Source organism: Chiloscyllium plagiosum, chromosome 32 (genome assembly GCF_004010195.1).
Source record: "Chiloscyllium plagiosum isolate BGI_BamShark_2017 chromosome 32, ASM401019v2, whole genome shotgun sequence".
NCBI classification, from domain to species: Eukaryota; Metazoa; Chordata; class Chondrichthyes; order Orectolobiformes; family Hemiscylliidae; genus Chiloscyllium; species Chiloscyllium plagiosum.
The window spans coordinates 24,886,722-24,904,128 of record NC_057741.1 but is presented as its reverse complement, the minus strand read 5'-3'; the positions used below and the strand labels follow the sequence as shown (position 1 = coordinate 24,904,128).

General features: G+C 39.4%; 1 protein-coding gene across 9 annotated transcripts in view; it reads left to right on the top strand.

Moving 5' to 3' along the window:
- hook3 (hook microtubule-tethering protein 3) overlaps positions 1–17,407 on the top strand; it is an 80,431-nt gene that overhangs the window by 36,496 nt on the left and 26,528 nt on the right. For all 9 annotated transcript variants that reach the window (XM_043674259.1, XM_043674261.1, XM_043674254.1 and 6 more), the window contains 7 exons: positions 576–716; positions 1,496–1,697; positions 8,280–8,390; positions 8,733–8,817; positions 8,931–9,000; positions 11,593–11,733; positions 15,754–15,841. In XM_043674259.1, coding sequence (XP_043530194.1) covers positions 576–716; positions 1,496–1,697; positions 8,280–8,390; positions 8,733–8,817; positions 8,931–9,000; positions 11,593–11,733; positions 15,754–15,841 — 838 coding nt within the window. The remainder of the gene's footprint in view (positions 1–575; positions 717–1,495; positions 1,698–8,279; positions 8,391–8,732; positions 8,818–8,930; positions 9,001–11,592; positions 11,734–15,753; positions 15,842–17,407) is intronic.

Below are 17,407 nucleotides of genomic sequence, written 5' to 3'. Positions count from 1 at the left end.
AGGGTCCTCACTGTCATGAAATCAGTGTTGCTCACAATACTCCTGAATATGCTAGCCTTTTTTTTTGGGGGGTGGTGGGGTGGTGGTGTGGAGTTGAAGCCAGAGGAGACCGATTGCCATGAACATGCTGACAGATCTTAGGCTATTTGAAACAAAATACTTTGGGAATTTTTTACAACCCTCCTGTCATCATGTCCCAACAATAGGGTTACCTCCAGCTGCAATTATCTAATTGTGTCTAGTTGACGGATTAAAACTGTGGGACCTTTTTGTCTTGGACTTTAATCTGCCAATAAGTTTCAATTTGCTTAATTGTTGATAAAGTAAGGACTTATCTGTTGTTTCACTGGAGGATCAAAATGTTTAATTCTTTAAAATCTAATACCTTTGAATCAATATGCATGTGATGCTTTGACAAAAAAAAATCGATGACCGTTCCATCTTTTTTGCTGACACATGAAAGGCGTTGAATAATCTGTAGTAATAGTAAATTGTTGTTGCAATACTCTGGATATTTTTAAGTCTTTGTAATTGCTAGTTTCTTGATGTTAATTTTATATGATTGTGAATTTCAGATTGGAAGCAGCAAAAGATGATTATCGCATTCGATGTGAGGAACTTGAAAAAGAAGTTTTAGAATTACGACAACAGAATGAGGAGCTTACGAGCCTTGCAGAAGAAGCTCAATCTTTGAAGGATGAGATGGATGTACTTAGGTAATTGGACTTGACTCCTGTTTCTCACTCCTTTGATGTACAGCTCTTTTTTTTTAATATTCCAGTTCTTCAGTTGCTTTTAGTAACAATCTCAGTCCTCCAAATCTTAGTTTCCTTGCAGGTTTTTCTTGTTTAAGTGTTTCCCTTGACCTTCAGTATATCCTTCTCTAATAAAACTATTGTTTTTTGACCCTTTTGCCTTTTTAGAAGACTTGCCTCAATTTTAAATCAATTTCATTTTCTTCAGTTATTAACTCTCTTTAATCTAACAGTCAATCCCTGTGTTACAATGAGTTGCTTGACACCAAATCCAACAGCAGAATTACTCAAGTAACTTGCTTGAACATGTCAGAAAATGATCTGTGAATACCTATTTACACTTTAAGTCCTCCCTTGAAGTTGTCCGAGATAGCCATTGAAATCTCATTTAGTACATTATTTAATATGCTATAATCCACATATGCACCTAAGTAATCAGTGCCACCTCCAGGACAAGTTCATACTCTGCATAGCAGCATAATTAAAATTTCTTTTTTTTTGCTTATTTTCTGGTTTAAATAGTTTGTGGAAGTCTGTTGAGATAATTTAAAACTTTGTCACCTCAAATCATTATCTGATGTTTAGACAATTTTTGTTTGCCAATTATTTGAATAGCAATATTATATTTTGAACATATTAGTTTAGATACTTAAATTTAAGGAATTATTTGACTGTAAAGCATTTTTGTACATTGTGATGACGTGAAAGTGTCTTTTATAAATGCAATTTAATTCTTCTAGGCACTCTTCTGACAAAGTGAGTAAGTTGGAGGGCATGGTAGAGTCATACAAAAAGAAGCTGGAAGATTTGGGTGACTTGCGTCGACAGGTGAAGCTTCTTGAGGAAAAGAATACAATGTACATGCAAAACACAGTCAGTCTAGAGGAGGAGTTACGAAAAGCAAATGCTGCAAGAGCCCAACTGGAAACATACAAGAGACAGGTATGAAATTACAGAACAGTAGCGATTTTTGAGAAGATGTGTAGTTCAGGTTGATGGTAAGTCTGTAAGTTAGCTCGCTGAGCTTGAAGGTTTGTTTACAGATGTTTCATCACCATACTAGGTAACACTGTTAGTCAGAGTCTCTGGTGAAATGCTGGTGGTGTGTCCCACCTCTCTTTATTATCCCATTTAGTCAAAGTGGTGTTCTTCATTGTCTGTATGTATGGAAGCTAGTGAGAGTTGTCCCACTCTCACTAGTTTCCATACATACAGACAAAGAAGGACACCACTTTGACTGGGACAACACACATCCAAGGACAGGTGAAACAAAGACACGCGTGAAAATTCTTAGAGGTATGGCATTCTAATCAGAACTCCATCAATAAACACATCAACTTAGATCCTATCTACCTTCCCTTGAAAAAAGAGCCAGAAATGACATCATCCACCTTAAGAAACCAAGGCCTATAAATAGAGAGGTGGGACTTACCACCAGCGCAGAGAACGTGGAACAGTATAGCGCAGAACAGGCCCTTTGGCCTTCAGTGTTGCCTGTGAACACTTCTAAGCCCATCCCCCTACACTATCCCATCATCATCTGTGTGCTTATCCAAGGATTGTTTAAATCTCCCTAATGTGGCTGAGTTAACTACATTGGCAAGTAGGCATTCCACACCCTTACCACTCTGAGGAAAGAACCTGCCTCTAACATCTATCACTCCTCCATTTGTAGCTATGCCCCTTCATACAAGCTGATGTAATTATCCTAGAAAAAAGTACTTTCACTGTCTCCCCTATCTAATCCTCTGATCATCTTGTATGTCTATCAAATCCCCTCTTAGCTGCCTTCTTTCCAACAGACCCAAGTCTCTCAGTCTTTCCTCATAAGTCCTTCCCTCCAGACCAGGCAACATCCTGGTAAATCTCCTCTGCACCTTTTCCAATGCTTCACATCCTTCCTGTAATGGGGCGACCAGAACTGTACACAATACTACAAGTGCGGCCGCACTAGCATTTTGTATAGTTGCAGCATGACATTACGGCTCCGGAACTCAATCCCTCTACCAATAAAACCTAACACACCATACGCCGCCTTAACAACATGATCAACCTGGGTGGCAACTTTCAGGGACCTATATATATGGACTCCAAGATTCCTCTGCACATCCACACTACCAAGAACTTTTCCATTGACCCAGTATTCTGCCTTCCTGTCATTCTTCCTAAAGTGAATCACCTCACATTTATCTGCATCGAACTTCATTTGCCATCTCTCAGCCCAATTCTGCAGTGTATCTAAGTCTCCCTGCAACTTGTAACATTCTTCCACACTGTCCACTACTCCACCGACTTGAGTGTTAACTGCAAACTTATTAACTCATCCACCTATGCCTGCATCCAAGTCATTTATAAAAATGACAAACAGCAGGTGGTTCCAAAACAGATTCTTGTGGCACACCACTAGTAACTGGACTCCAGGCTGAATATTTTCCATCAACCATCACTTGCTGCCTTCTCACAGAAAGCCAGTTTCTAATCCAAACTGCGAAATCACCCTCAATCCCATGCCTCTGCATTTTCTCTTGACAGCCTACTATGTGGAACCTTATCAAAGGCTTTACTGAAGTCCATGTACACCACGTCAACTGTCCTACCCTCATTCACATGCTTGGTCAATTTCTCAAAAAACTGAGATTTGTGAGACATGACTTGCCCTTGACAAAACCATGTTGACTATCTGCAATCAAATTGTTGCTTGCAAAGATGATCATAAATCCTGTCTCTTATCCTTTCCAAAACTTTTCTTACGACACACGTAAGGCTCACTAGTCTATAATTACCTGGGTTGTCTTTACTGCCCTTCTTGAACAAGGGCACAACATTTGCAATCCTCGAGTCCTCTGGTACTAAATCTGTAGACAATGACGACTCAAAGATCAAAGCCAAAGGCTCCAACACCTCATCCCTAACTTCCCAGAGAATCCTCGGATAAATCCCATCTGGCCCAGGGGACTTGTACACTTTCACTCCTCCTAAAATTGATAATGCCTCTTCCTTACTAATCTCTATCCTTTCTAGTCTAATATCTTGTATCTCATTCTTCTCCTCTACAATATTCTCCTTTTCCGGAGTGAAAACTATGAGAAATATTAGTTTAGCACCTCACCGATCTCCACAGGGTCCACACACGACTTCCTACTTCTGTCTTTGAGTGTCCCTATTCCTACCGTAGTCATCTTTTTATTCTTCACATACGTGTCAAAAGCTTTAGGGTTCTCCTTTATTCTGCCTGCTAAAGACTGCTCATGTCCTCTCTTTGTTCATCTTAACTCTCTCTCTGAATCCTTTCTAGCTAATCTGTAATTCTCCATTGCCTCATCTGAACCATCTCATATCATCGTCACCTAAGTTGTCTCCTTCCGCATAACAAGAGAAGCAATTTCTTTAGTAAACCATGGTTTCCTTACCTTATCACTTCCTCTATGCCTGATAGGGACGTACCTATCAAGGACACTCAATATCTGTTCCTTAAACCAGTGCCACATTTCGATTGTCCCCATCCCCTGCATTTGCAACCTCATTCTATGCATCCTACGTCTTGCCTAATCGCATTATAATTACCCTTCCCTCATCGATAACTCTTGCCCTGTGGCATGTGCCTATCCCTTTCCATCGGTAAACTAAACGTAACCAAATTATGGTCATTGTCTCCTACCACTAAATCAAACACCTGGCCTGGTTCATTACCAAGCACCGGGTCCAGTGTAGCCTCCCCTCTTGTTGGCCCTTCGACATACTGTGTCAGGAAACCCTCCCGCACACTTTGGACAAACATTGATCCATCCGACGGACTAGAGTTATAGCATTTCCAGTCAATGTTGGGGAAGTTAAAGTTCCCCATAATGACCACTCTGTTCCCTTCACTCCAGAATAGTTTTGCCAATCCTCTCCACATCCCTGGAACTCTGCGGAGGCCTATAAAAAAAACTCCCAGCAGCGTGACCTCTCCTCTCCTATTTCTAACCTCAGTAGACAAGTTCTCGTCAAAAGTTCTTTCAGCCACCATTATACTGTCCTTGACTAACAAGGCCACACCTCCCCCTCTTTTACCGCCTCCCTGTTCTTAATGATTGTTCTCAACCCTGGAACCTGCAACATTCATTCCTGACCCTGCTCTACCCCTGTCTCCGAAATGGCCACAACATAGAAGTTCCAGGTACCTATCCATGCTGCAAGCTCACCTATCTTATTTCGGATACTTCTGATGTTGAAGTAGACACACTTCAAACCAGCTTGATGTTTGCCAGCACATTCCTATGACCATGAAATCCTGTCCATGCCCTCCCTACTCTCATTCTTCTGTGCACTGGAACTACATCTCAGGTTCTCATCCCCCTGCTGTGCTAATTTAAATCCACCCGAAAAGCATCAGCAAATTTCCCACCCAGGTTATTAGTATTCCTCTGGTTCAAGTGAAGTCCGCACCATTTGTAGAGGTCCCACCTTCCCCAGAATTAGCCCCAATTATCCATGTATCTGAAACCGGCCCTCCTGCACCATCCCTGCAGCCACGTATTCAGCTGATATCTTTCCCTATTCTTGCCTCGCTATCACATGGCACAGGTAACAAACCAGAGATAACTATTCTGTTTGTTCTAGCTCTCAGCTTCCACCCTAGCTCCCTGAAATTCTGCCTTACATTCCTATCCCCCTTCCTTCCTATGTCGTTGGTAACTACATGGACCACAACTTGGGGCTGGTCACCCTCTCCCTTCAGGACACCAAAGATCCTACAGCTTCACCGGAGGCTCTTACTTATGATGTTATCTAGTATGGTGATGAAACATTTGAAAACAAACCTTCAAACTCAGCGAGCTAACTCACAGACTTATTATAGAATAATGTTGAAGGAATTTCTATTCAAAACCTTTTTGTAAAATGTTTCAGTAGACAAACAGATATATCTGAAGTAGTATAGAAAATGTGAAAGGTAACGTTTTAGCAAGATAGTAGAAGTAGTCAAAGTAAAATACTGCATTGTATAGAAACGAAAACTGAAAAGCCTGGAACAGGTTAGTCAATATTATTAGCGTGAGCAGTCATTCGTATTAAGCATGTTCCCCTTGATATGATGGATAAATAGGGGATAAGCTTGAACTAAATAAAAATAAAATGGAAATTGCTGACAAAATAAAGCAAGCCTACCAGCCTAAAAAGAGAATAGATCAGTTGTGAAGGAACACAGTGAGAGAAGTTTTCCTGATGTGTACCAGTCACCATGGCAGACCACACATAATTTCCCCTCCTCCAAATACTGACAGTCTTGCTTTACATCACTTGCAATTTTTGCTGTAAATGAAATGGACATGACTAAAATGGCTTAAGTCAGTATTTAGACCAGAAGTGCAGAGGAGAAGATTATCCATGAATCAACCAGAAGAACTAAGTGCTTGCAATCATTTGGTAAACATTAATACCATTGTTCATTAGATTCTTTCAATTTTCATAGATCTGGTGAAAAATTATAAAAGTTGAAATCATATAAAAATCTGTGTATTTAACTTTATTTCAAACACTATAAGGAAGTACTATAAGGACAATGCCTTTTCCTTTCAAATTAGGAAGTGCCTTTGAATATGACAACTTGCAGCTGGTCTGTAGCATAAGCTTTACTTCATTTTGCTTTGGATTGTCTGCTATGTTAGTTAGGTGTGTTCTCGTGCACCCATTTCTTTTCATCAGAATATATCCATGTTGGTACAGTTGATGAGTCATGTACAACACCAGTCACTGAAAAGGTTTCTGCAAGTTTGTTGATTTTTGTATTGGTTCCTTAGTTGGTCCAAATCACAATCTTCATTGCATTTCGACGATTTGATCCTATGACATTCCCTGTGAGTAAAACCATGCAGTAGCCTATCAGACATGAGCTAATATATAAAATAGAGAACACTTTCTGAACCTGTTCCTTTTCAGTTTCAAAATGGTTAAGTAACAGTTGTTATTATTTTGACCTCCAGTAAACAAGATATTTTGGCCATATTTTGGCCATATTTTGGGTTGTTGAAAGTTCAGGTAGGACATAGAACATAGAAAAGTACAGCACAGAACTGGCCCTTTGGCCCACAACCTTGTGCCGAGGATTAATCCTAACGTAAAATAAAATAACCTAACCTACGCATCCCTCAATTCACTGCTGTCCATGTGCATATCCAGCAGTCGCTTAAATGTCCCTAATGACTCTGCTTCCACCACCACCACTGGCAACACATTCCATGCATTCATAACTCTCCGTGTAAAGAACCTATCTCTGACGTCTCCTCTATACCTTCCTCCTAATATGTTAAAACTATGAACCCTCGTGTCAGTCAGTCCTGCCCTGGGGAAAAGTCTCTGGCTGTTGATTCTATCCATGCCTCTCATTACCTTGTATACCTCGATCAGGTCACCCTCCTCCTCTCCAGAGAGAAAAATCCAAGCTTAGTCAACCTCTCTTCATACGACAAGCTCTCCAGTCTAGGCAGCATCCTAGTAAACCTTCTTTGCACCCTCTCCAAAGCCTCTATCTTTCCTATAGTAGGGCGACCAGAACTGGACACAATATTCCAAGTGTGGTCTCACCAGGGACTTGGAGAGCTGTAGCAAAACCTCGCAGCTCTTAAACTCGATTCCCCTGTTAATGAAAGCCAAAACACCATATGCTTTCTTAACAACCCTATCCACTTGGGTGACAACTTTGAGGGATCTATACACTTGAACGCCAAGATCCACAGTGCCAAGAATTCTATCTTTAATCCTATATTCAGCATTCAAGTTCGACCTTCCAAAATGCATTACTTTGCATTTATCCAGGTTGAACTCCATCTGCCATTTCTCAGCCCAGCTCTGCATCCTATCCATGTTGCTCTGCAGCCTACAATAGCCCTTGATATTATCAATGGCACCTCCAAATGTCACCTGCAAATTTACTAACCCACCCCTCAACCTCCTCATCCAAGTCATTTATAAAAACTACAAAGAGCAGAGGCCCAAGAACAGAGCCCTGCGGGACCCCACTCAACACTGACCTTCAGGCAGAATACTTTCCATCCACAAGCATTCTCTGCCTTCTGTTAGCCAACCAATTCTGATCCAGATAGCCAAATCTCCTGGTATCCTATATCTCTTGACTTTATGAATGAGTCTACTATGGGAAACCTTATCAAATGCCTTGCTGAAGTCCATATACACCACATCCAGTGCTAGACCTTCGTCGACCTGTCTTGTCACCACCTCAAAGAACTCAATAAGATTAGTTAGGCATGACCTACTCCTCACAAAGCCATGTTGACTGCCTTTAATCACACTATGCTTTTCCAAATAGTCATAAATCCTATCCCTCAGATTTTGTTTACATAAAATTTGTTAAATGCTTATAAGCAACGCAGTTACTTGGTAGGATGTCTCTCTATAGTTTTTCACTAGGGAATTTTCATAGGTCCCTTTGGTTTTTGTTATTGTATTTCAAATGGCTGGAAGTAACTATGGAGGGATGTTTTTTGAATAATAAATTTTGAAACTATTCAATTTTTATCTTTGTAGGTTCTTGAACTTCAAAACAGGTTGTCTGAGGAGTCAAAAAAGGCAGACAAAATGGAGTTTGAATATAAAAGATTAAAGGAAAAAGTGGATACTCTTCAAAAAGAAAAAGATGCAAGTTTCCTTTTCAATTTCATTTTAGATTTTGGAAGAAAATTCTGACTTATGAATTTCATTTGAAACAAAAATCTACCGTGATAAACCATGGAGAAATGTTATAAACTTTATGCTTATGTTTTGTTTGTTTAAAATAGCATTATAGTTTTATCCCTACAACTAACCTTTAAAGTTGAATCATGACATCAATTTTCTGAAAGTTACTTATCTCACTACTACTTTTATGCACAAGATTGAAAAGCATTTTTGTACTTATTTTGAATTCACTAACGAAAGTTTCAAAATATTCTGAGCCCATGTTGTCATCTCTAAGCTATCTAAAACTCAATATTTCTGCAGAGGTTAAGAACCGAGAGAGATTCTTTGAAAGAAACTATTGAAGAGCTGCGATGTGTTCAGGTGCATCAAGGCCAACTTTCAGCCGGTCTGTAGTAAAAGCTTTATTTCATTTTGCTTGAGATTGTCTGCTACATTTTTTAGGATTTAATGCTCGTAGTTGAATCTTGCATAATAGTAAGAAATGTTGTTTTCCAATAGGACTTATTCCAATGAATAGTCAAGAGGCATCAGACAGTTTAGCAGCCGAGATACTCACACCTGAAATCAGGTATATAGAAGTCCTATTTTTTTCAAATGATCATAATAGATTTTCTTTCAAAAGCAAGTAATGTGATTTAATATAGGCCTGGAAGTTAATATGTATCTGTTGTATTCAAATTCAATTTCGTTCCTCTTGTATTTGATGAGCCCTGTACCTTTATTTCCATTCCTATTATTTCTCTAACTTGGATGAAGGAAGGCTCTTGGATTCTATTTTAACTATTTCCGGACTATTTGTGGTTATAAATCATTAAAAGACCTGACCTGGAAGACTGATAGTTTTAAAAGTGGTTGTAAGCTTGATAGTTCTCAAAATGCAATGAAATGTAATTAAATGAGGGATGACATAGTTGCAAATAGTAAAACAAAGAACTGCAGAGAGAGACATAGAGATATACAGCACAGATACAGATTCTTTGGTTCAACTCATTCGTGGCAACCAAATTAATCTCGTCCCATTTGTCAGCACTTGGCTCATATCCCTCTAAACCTTTGCTATTCATATACCCATCCAGATGCCTTTTAAATTTTGTAATAGTACCAGCCTCCACCATTTTATCTGGTAGCTCATTGCATACACGCGCCACCTTTTGCATGAAGAGGTTGCCCCTTAGGTCCCTTTTAAATCCTTCTTCTCTCATCCTAAACCTATGTCCTCTTATTCTGGACTCCCCAACCCCAGGGTAAAGACCTTGTCTATTTATCCTATCAATGCCCCTTATGATTTATAAACCTCTATAAGGTAACATCTCAGCCTCCGACGTTCCAGGGAAAACAGTCCCAGCCTACTCAGTCTCTCCCTTTAGCTCGTGGAGACTTTTTTAAAAAAGTAAGCAGAAATTGCTGGAGAAACTCAGCAGGTCTGGTAGCATCTGCAGGGAAAATGCAGAGTTAATGTTTTGAGTCCACTGACTGCTCATCAGAGATTGTAACCAGAGTCACCTCTGATTCTTTTATTATTCACGTTATATTCACACTCTTTGGTTCTCAAGCACTGTACCAGTGAGAACAGTTTTTGTCTATCTTTTCCAGCTTTGTCATGATTTTGAACAGCTTGAAAAATTTTCTCTCCACCTTCTTTCAAGAGAATAGCACCAACTTCATGTAACAAGTCTCTTGTGCCTGGAACTGTTTTTATAAATCGTTTTTGCACTTTCTCCAATACCTTTGCATCCATCTTAAAAGGTTATGCCCAGAATAGAACACACTATATTCCAGTTGAGTCAGATCCAGTGTTTTACACATGTCTTCTGTCATCTTTGCTTTTGCACTCTGGTTCTATTTATAAAGCTCAGGATCTCACATGCTTTATTAACCGCTTTCTCAACCTGGCCTGTTCCTTCTGTGTTTTGTGCAGGTATAGCCCTGAACCTCTCTGCTCCTGCACCAATTTTAAAATTATGTTATATTGCCTGTCCTTGTTTTTCCTACCACAATGTATCAGTTCATACTTCATCTTTATCAGCCTTGCATTTTCCTGGTTCTCACCAACTTGTCTATGTCCTCTTAAAGCGTGACAGAAGCCTGTTTGTAGTTCATTTCCAGGCTTTGTATTATCCGAAATTGTGCCCACTGCACCCAACCTACATCCTCAATATAGATCAAGAAAAGAGATGATTATGACTCCGACCTGTGGGGAACTTGACTGTATGCCCTCCTCCAGTACAAAAAACAACTGTACACTGCTGTTGCTTTCTGTCACCCAGTCAAATTTGTATCAATGCTGGTCTGGCCACTATAATCCATTTGCTTCATTTTACTGGTAGATCGTTATGTGGCCCTTTATTAAAAGCCTTTGTGAAGACCATGTGCACTGCATTGATCACATTACCTTCCTCTACCACTTCTTTACATTGAATCTGCTTCCACCCAGCCTGTTAACTCAACGAAAAACTGAATCAAATTAGTTAAACACAATTTGCCGTCAACAAATTAGTGCCAGTTTTCTTTGATTAATTCATGTTTGTCCCAGGAAAAGTTAATTTTGTTCTGGAATGTCCCCTTCTATGCTGTAAGATGCACAATACCAGCTCCTGTAGCCTCTCAATATAACATAACTGAAGTCTCTCAATTAGGAAACCATTCTGGCAAATAGTCCTAAACCCTTTCCCTCATGTAGTTCTCAGAACTTAGACAATGCTTCATCTGAAAACTAATAATTTATAAAGGCATAGCATAACATTTTTTTTTGTATTGCATGCTTTGACTTATGAAGCTCAGACTCGTTTTTAAATGTCTTCCCACCTTCAAAGATTTGTGTATGTGTCATCCAGCTGCCATGTGCCTCTCTATTTTTGCACTCATTTTAGAATTGGACTATACAATTTATTACTTCTCCAGATTCTTTCTTCCAAGATGCATCACTGTTATAATAGAATTTATAGGTTAATGTTTTCCCCATATATAATGAACATGTGTGTTCAAAGTAATTAATCCAGAATATGTAAAAAGAGTTACAAGAATATAGAATGAGACAGGAGCAGCATAGGGGCAAAGGCTTAACTAGTCTGTTTTAGTCCTTTGAGCTTCTGTAGTAAAATATTTTGTGTGAAACAACTTGCATAACATGCTATATGTGGATTTTATATTTCTGTTCCAGGGAAAAGCTTATCCGGCTGCAACATGAAAACAAGATCTTGAAGTTGAACCAAGAGGGATCAGATAACGAAAAGATAGCTCTACTGCAAAGCTTGCTGGAGGATGCCAATAGAAGGGAGAGTGAACTGGAAACAGAGAATAGGTAGGAAACATTTCAGTGATGATTTGCTATAGTGAATAATACTAACACACCAATTCAGTAGATGTACTAATGCCAGATGCAACACAAGTATTTTTTAAAATGTGTTCATAGGATTTGGGCATCGTTAGCCAGGCAATTTATTGCCCATCCCAAATTGTTCTGCAGAAGGTGGTAGTATGCTGTCATCTTAAATTGCTGCAGTCCTTGCAGTGTAGGGACGCAATTAGAAGTGAGTTCCAGGATTTTAACCCAGTGAGTATTGATACCGTTGTTATACAGTCATTCCTCCATATCTGCAAGAGTTCTGTTTCTGACAAACCCTGCAAATGATGACATTTGCAAGTACAGAGCTTGTTTAAAAATAGGTTAAAAATTGCGTAAACACAACAAAAATCACTGATGTTGAGTTTTGTTACTTATCCTTTTTGGTGTAGATCAGCAAATTTGTGATTCATTATTTTTGTGGATAAAGAGGATTTATTGTACTTGGAAATAGTGATGGTCTGTGGTTTGGAATGGAACTTGCAAGTGGTGGTGTTTCCATGCATCTGTGCCTTAGCCTTCTAGGTAGTAGAAGTCACGGATTTGGAGCCTTGGGAAGATGTTAGAGTGCATTGTATAGATGGTACACACCGCTACCACTGTGTCGGGGGAGACTCGATGGTGATGGTGGTGGATAGGGTTCCAACCAGGTGGGCAGCTTTGTCCTGCATAGTGTCAAAGACTCATTGAGTGTTGTTCGAGCTACACTCATCAAGCCAATTGTTCCGTATTCAAACACTTTCCTGATTTGTGCCTTGTCGACGGTGGACAAGCATCGGGGAGACAGCAAGTGAGTTCCTTGCTGCAGAAATCCTCGTCTATGACTTGTAGCCACAATATTTAAAATGATAGACTTGTTCAGTTTCGGGTCAATGGTAATCCCCAGGATGTTGATAGGATTCATCGATGGTGATGTCTTTGAATGTCAAGGAGCAATGTTTAAATACTTTCTTGTTGGAGATTTTCGTTGCTTGGCATTTGTGTGCATGAATGTTACTTGCTATTTATCAGCCCTGATTGTCCAGGTCTTCCTGCATATTGGACGTAGATTGCTTCTGTATCTGAGGTGTCTCAAATGGTGTTGAATATTGTGGAATCATCAGTGAACATTCCCACTTCTGACCTTATGGAGGGAAAGATATTGATGAAGCATCTAAAGATAGTTGGACCAAGGGCACTGCCCTGAGGAACTCCTGCAGTTATCAGTATTGTTATGCAGTTTTTTTTATCCATCAGGTGAATTCAGTCTTGTGGAGTTTGTAATACTTCTTATTTTGAAATCAAAACACTTTGATATCCAATGCAAAACCTTATTTCAGCTACATTTATCCCAGAGAAGTTGAGATGGATTTTAGAAGGAAAGTGATGCATTTGCCTGGTACACTTAGAGTAGTTAAGTTATGGCTGCATCCACAGCTTTCCCATCATAACCAATTTCTGGCCCGTATAGGACTTCCAGCAGAGGGTACAAGTTTGTTTACAGGGAGATAGTCAATTGCCTGGTGAGTTATATTTTGGCTTGTTTTGTATCTCATCATAACACATTGTATCCAGGAACATATTAAATAATTATACTTAATAGAGTACAGGAAATGATGGAACTGAATTAATTATCAATGACATCAAAAAAGCAGCTTTTTATCTTTGTTGAACACAGTGAAGAAGAAATGAGAAAAAAGATCCATTGCACAAACAGAACATGCTGGAAATATTAGGGGTCATACAGTCTGAGGTGGGAACAGAATAGTTGACATTTTGGGTATGGGGCATTTATCCAAACTGGACCATGTTACAGATAAAGGTTCTAAAAAGGAGCAGATCAAATAGCTGTGAGACATAGTAGCAGGCTAGACAGCCCCTTAAGCCTGTTCTGTTGTTCACCGGGATCAAAGTTGATCTTCAAGCTCAATATTTTCCCACATGATCACCACATCTCACAATTCCCTTCAAGGCTAGAAGTCTATCAATCATTGTTGAATGTACTGAATCACTGGGTAACCTAAGCACTCTGGGGTAGAGAATTCTAAAGATTCACTGAGGGAGGAATTTTCCCTTCATCTCAGTCCTAAATGATTGGCCCATATCCTGAAATGGTCCCCAATTCTATGTTCTCTAGCTAGAGGAAACAACAGCTTCATCTATTCTCTCAAGCACTCAACGACTCTTGAATTTCAGTGAGACTACCTGTAGATTAGGACCATTCTACTCAGCCTTGGGTCACTTGACAATTTTCTCGTCCCAGATACAATCAACTGCACTCCTAAAGCATATATATCTTTACTTTGGAACAAAGACTGCTGTAGAATATGCTGATCTCCTGAAAGTCTTGTACAATTGCTGCACTCTTTCTTTATTTTTAAACTCCAGCCCCTTGCAATAAGCCATCATATTGGTTCTAATTGCTTACCATACCCACATATTTATTAAATTTATATTTCTTCTGCAAAGACATTCAAAATCCCTCAACACCAGTGTTTAATAGATTTTCATCATTGACAGAGTATAGTTTTCTTTCCTTCCAACCAATTTGAATAATCTTATGTTTCCCTGTTATACTCCATATGCCACCTGTTGTATGCTTGCACAGAGTCTATATTTCTCCATAGCCTGCTTTTCCATTTCACTTTGTATCATCAATTGTTTCATTGCCTATGAAGAACATTGGAGATCTTAATCAAGAAAGACAATATAAATTAAGACTTTATCTTTTGTGGAAAATATGTTGTCCTCTGGAATATGGCTGCAAAGAAGTTAAAAATAAAACACTGCTTAAAACATTGTTTGGGTTGACCTCATGAGGGAAAACAAAGGAGGTGGAGGGGGCAAGATGTATTAAATGAAAGAAAAGTGTAGGATATCAAGAGCAACAAAGGAGGATGAATTAGTAGAGAATGTATGGAGGTGATAAAATCCATGGGAGCTGCAAAGGGAATTGGGGTAAAGAAGGTTGATGGCAAGATAAGAACCAAGTAACCAAAAGCAGCAAATGGCATGTGAGGGAGAAGGAGTATTTGTTTTGCAATTGTATCAATGTGTGAGTGTAGCTTTTGCCATCTGCCATAGTAAGTTCATATCCCATCATGGCAGCATCCAAGGAGCAGGAGAATTAACGATTTGGGCACAAGCCCTTCGTCAGGATTCTCCTCCTCAGTTGCTGCCTGACCGACTGTGCTTTTCCAACACCACACTCTTGACTCTGATCTCCCAGCATCTGCAGTCCTCACTTTCTTCTCCTATCCCATCATGACTGATGGTGAAAGTTCACTTCAGTGAAGGAAAGGTAATGGCATAGGAAGATAGTGTTAGTGGACTAGTATTCCAGAGGTCCAGGCTAATGTCCTGGGAGCATGGGTTCACATCCTACCATTAGACTAGTTAAAGCATTCAGAGGTGGAAGTATTAATGTTGAATTTGTATAAGAAATTGATAGACCTCAGCTGGAATATTGCAGAGTTGTGGATGTTGTACTACAAGAATAATGTGAACACAGTGAAGAAAGTACAAAGAGATTTGCAAGGGACGAGAAACTGCAGTTAAGATAGCTTAGGGAGGTTGGTACTGTTCTATTCAGTCAGAAAAGCAGATGTGATAGAAGTTTTGAAAATCATGAGATCTGGATAGAATAGATATGAAGCTTTCCTGCTGATATGGATCAAGAAGTAAAGGGCACAGATTTAAAACTATTTGCAAAAGAAGCACATGTGATAGGAGAAAAAAATATTTTTCTCAACGTTTCGAGTATGGAATGCACTGTCTGGAAGTGTGGTAGAGGCAGGCTCAATTGAGGCAAACAAAACAGTTTTGGATGATTATTTATAGCGAAACAATGCATGAGGGCCTGGGAAAAGGCAAAAGAATGGCACTAAGTCATTTGCTGAATTGGAGAGCCAATGCAGGCAAGAACTGAAACGCTTCCTGCACTGTAACACTTACGTGAATCTGTGGACTGAAATGTGTTTTGAATTTTTTTGCTGAAAGGCTAGCCAATCAAAGGATTTTGGAAATACAGTCTCAGGTTGAAGAGCTTCAGAAGGCATTGCAAGATCAGGGCTCAAGAGCAGAAGATGTGAGTGTGCCTACAGTGCCAAATTTATATTTGATACATCAATGTCATGCTCAGTGAGCTGCATGGATTGTTTTAAAATAAGCTTAACTAATTAACAGTAAGACTTTCAAATAGCTTAAAATCATTTGCCTATGCTATTTAATTGTATATTCAATTTACTTTCTTTGCTTTTTAGCTCAATGTCTTGTAGCTTGCCAGTACAAAAGACAAGCATCAACCTTTTGTGTCATTACGAAAGTTCTATGTCACTTACCCCAGCAATAGGTTACGAGAGTGACGTGAAATAACTACCTGAGTCGTCCTCCTCTCTTCTCTTCTCATCCCCACTCCCCCCCAAAATATAATATCTGGTTTAGTTCTGCAGTATCCCTGAAAGTGATTGGGATCTGAAACTCTCGATCATTATTTGCTGCATTAGTCTGACTGCTCTCCTAAAAATGTTTTCCTATAAATATCTTGACTTGTAAAAGTAAATTATTTATTGATGGTAAACAAGAAACATTAATACTCATTAGCCATTGTGTAATTATGACACCCTACCTATCGTACCTCTATACAACTTCCAGATGGATTAATTAAAAACCTCCAATTTTTCAGTTAAATTCTAGTAAAAAAGAATTTAAAAATCCATGTTCTGTATTTGTGCTACTAATGGAAATCATTATGAAAGGAGAATTGAGTAAATCTGTTAATGCCAGTATCCAAAAGGAACTATTTCAGACATAAAGAAAATACAATCTTATCTTCTGGGCATCCAAACATCAGCAACCAACAATTACAATTGCCATTACTAAATTTTTTATTAATCGTAAGCACAGCATCCAAGCAGGGTAAAATAAACTAACCAAGAAAGTACTGAACAGTCTGCCATTTTTTGAGCTTGAAGCAAGTTTTTAAAAAGAGGGCTATTTATCTTATTAAATATCACAGTTATTCCCTGACATATAGAGTAATAGAGATGTACAGCAAGGAAACAGACTCTTTGGTCCAACCCGTCCATGTCGACCAGATATCCCAACTCAATCTAGTCCCACCTGCCAGCACCTGGCCCATATCCCTCCAAACCCTCCCTATTCATATACCCATCCAAATGCCTTTTAAATGTTGCAGTTGTATCAGCCTCCACTACTTTCTCTGGCAGCTCATTCCATACACGTACCACCCTCTGTGTGAAAAGGTTGCCCCGTAGGTCTCTTTTATATCTTTTCTCTCTCACCGTAAACCTATGCCCTCTAGTTCTGGACTCCCCCACCCCAGGGAAAAGATTTTGCCTATTTACCTATCCATGCCCCTCATAATTTTGTAACCCTCTATAAGGTCACCCCTCAGCCTCCGACGCTCCAGGGAAAACAGCCCCAGCCTGTTCAGCCTCTCCCTATAGCTCAAATCCTCCAATCCTGGCAACATCCTTGTAACTCTTCTCCGAACCTTTTCAAGTTTCACAACATCTTTCCAATAGGAAGGAGACCAGAATTGCACGCAATATTCCACCAGTGGCCTAACCAATGTCCTGTACAGCCGCAACATGACCTCCCAACTCCTGTACTCAATACTCTGACCAATAAA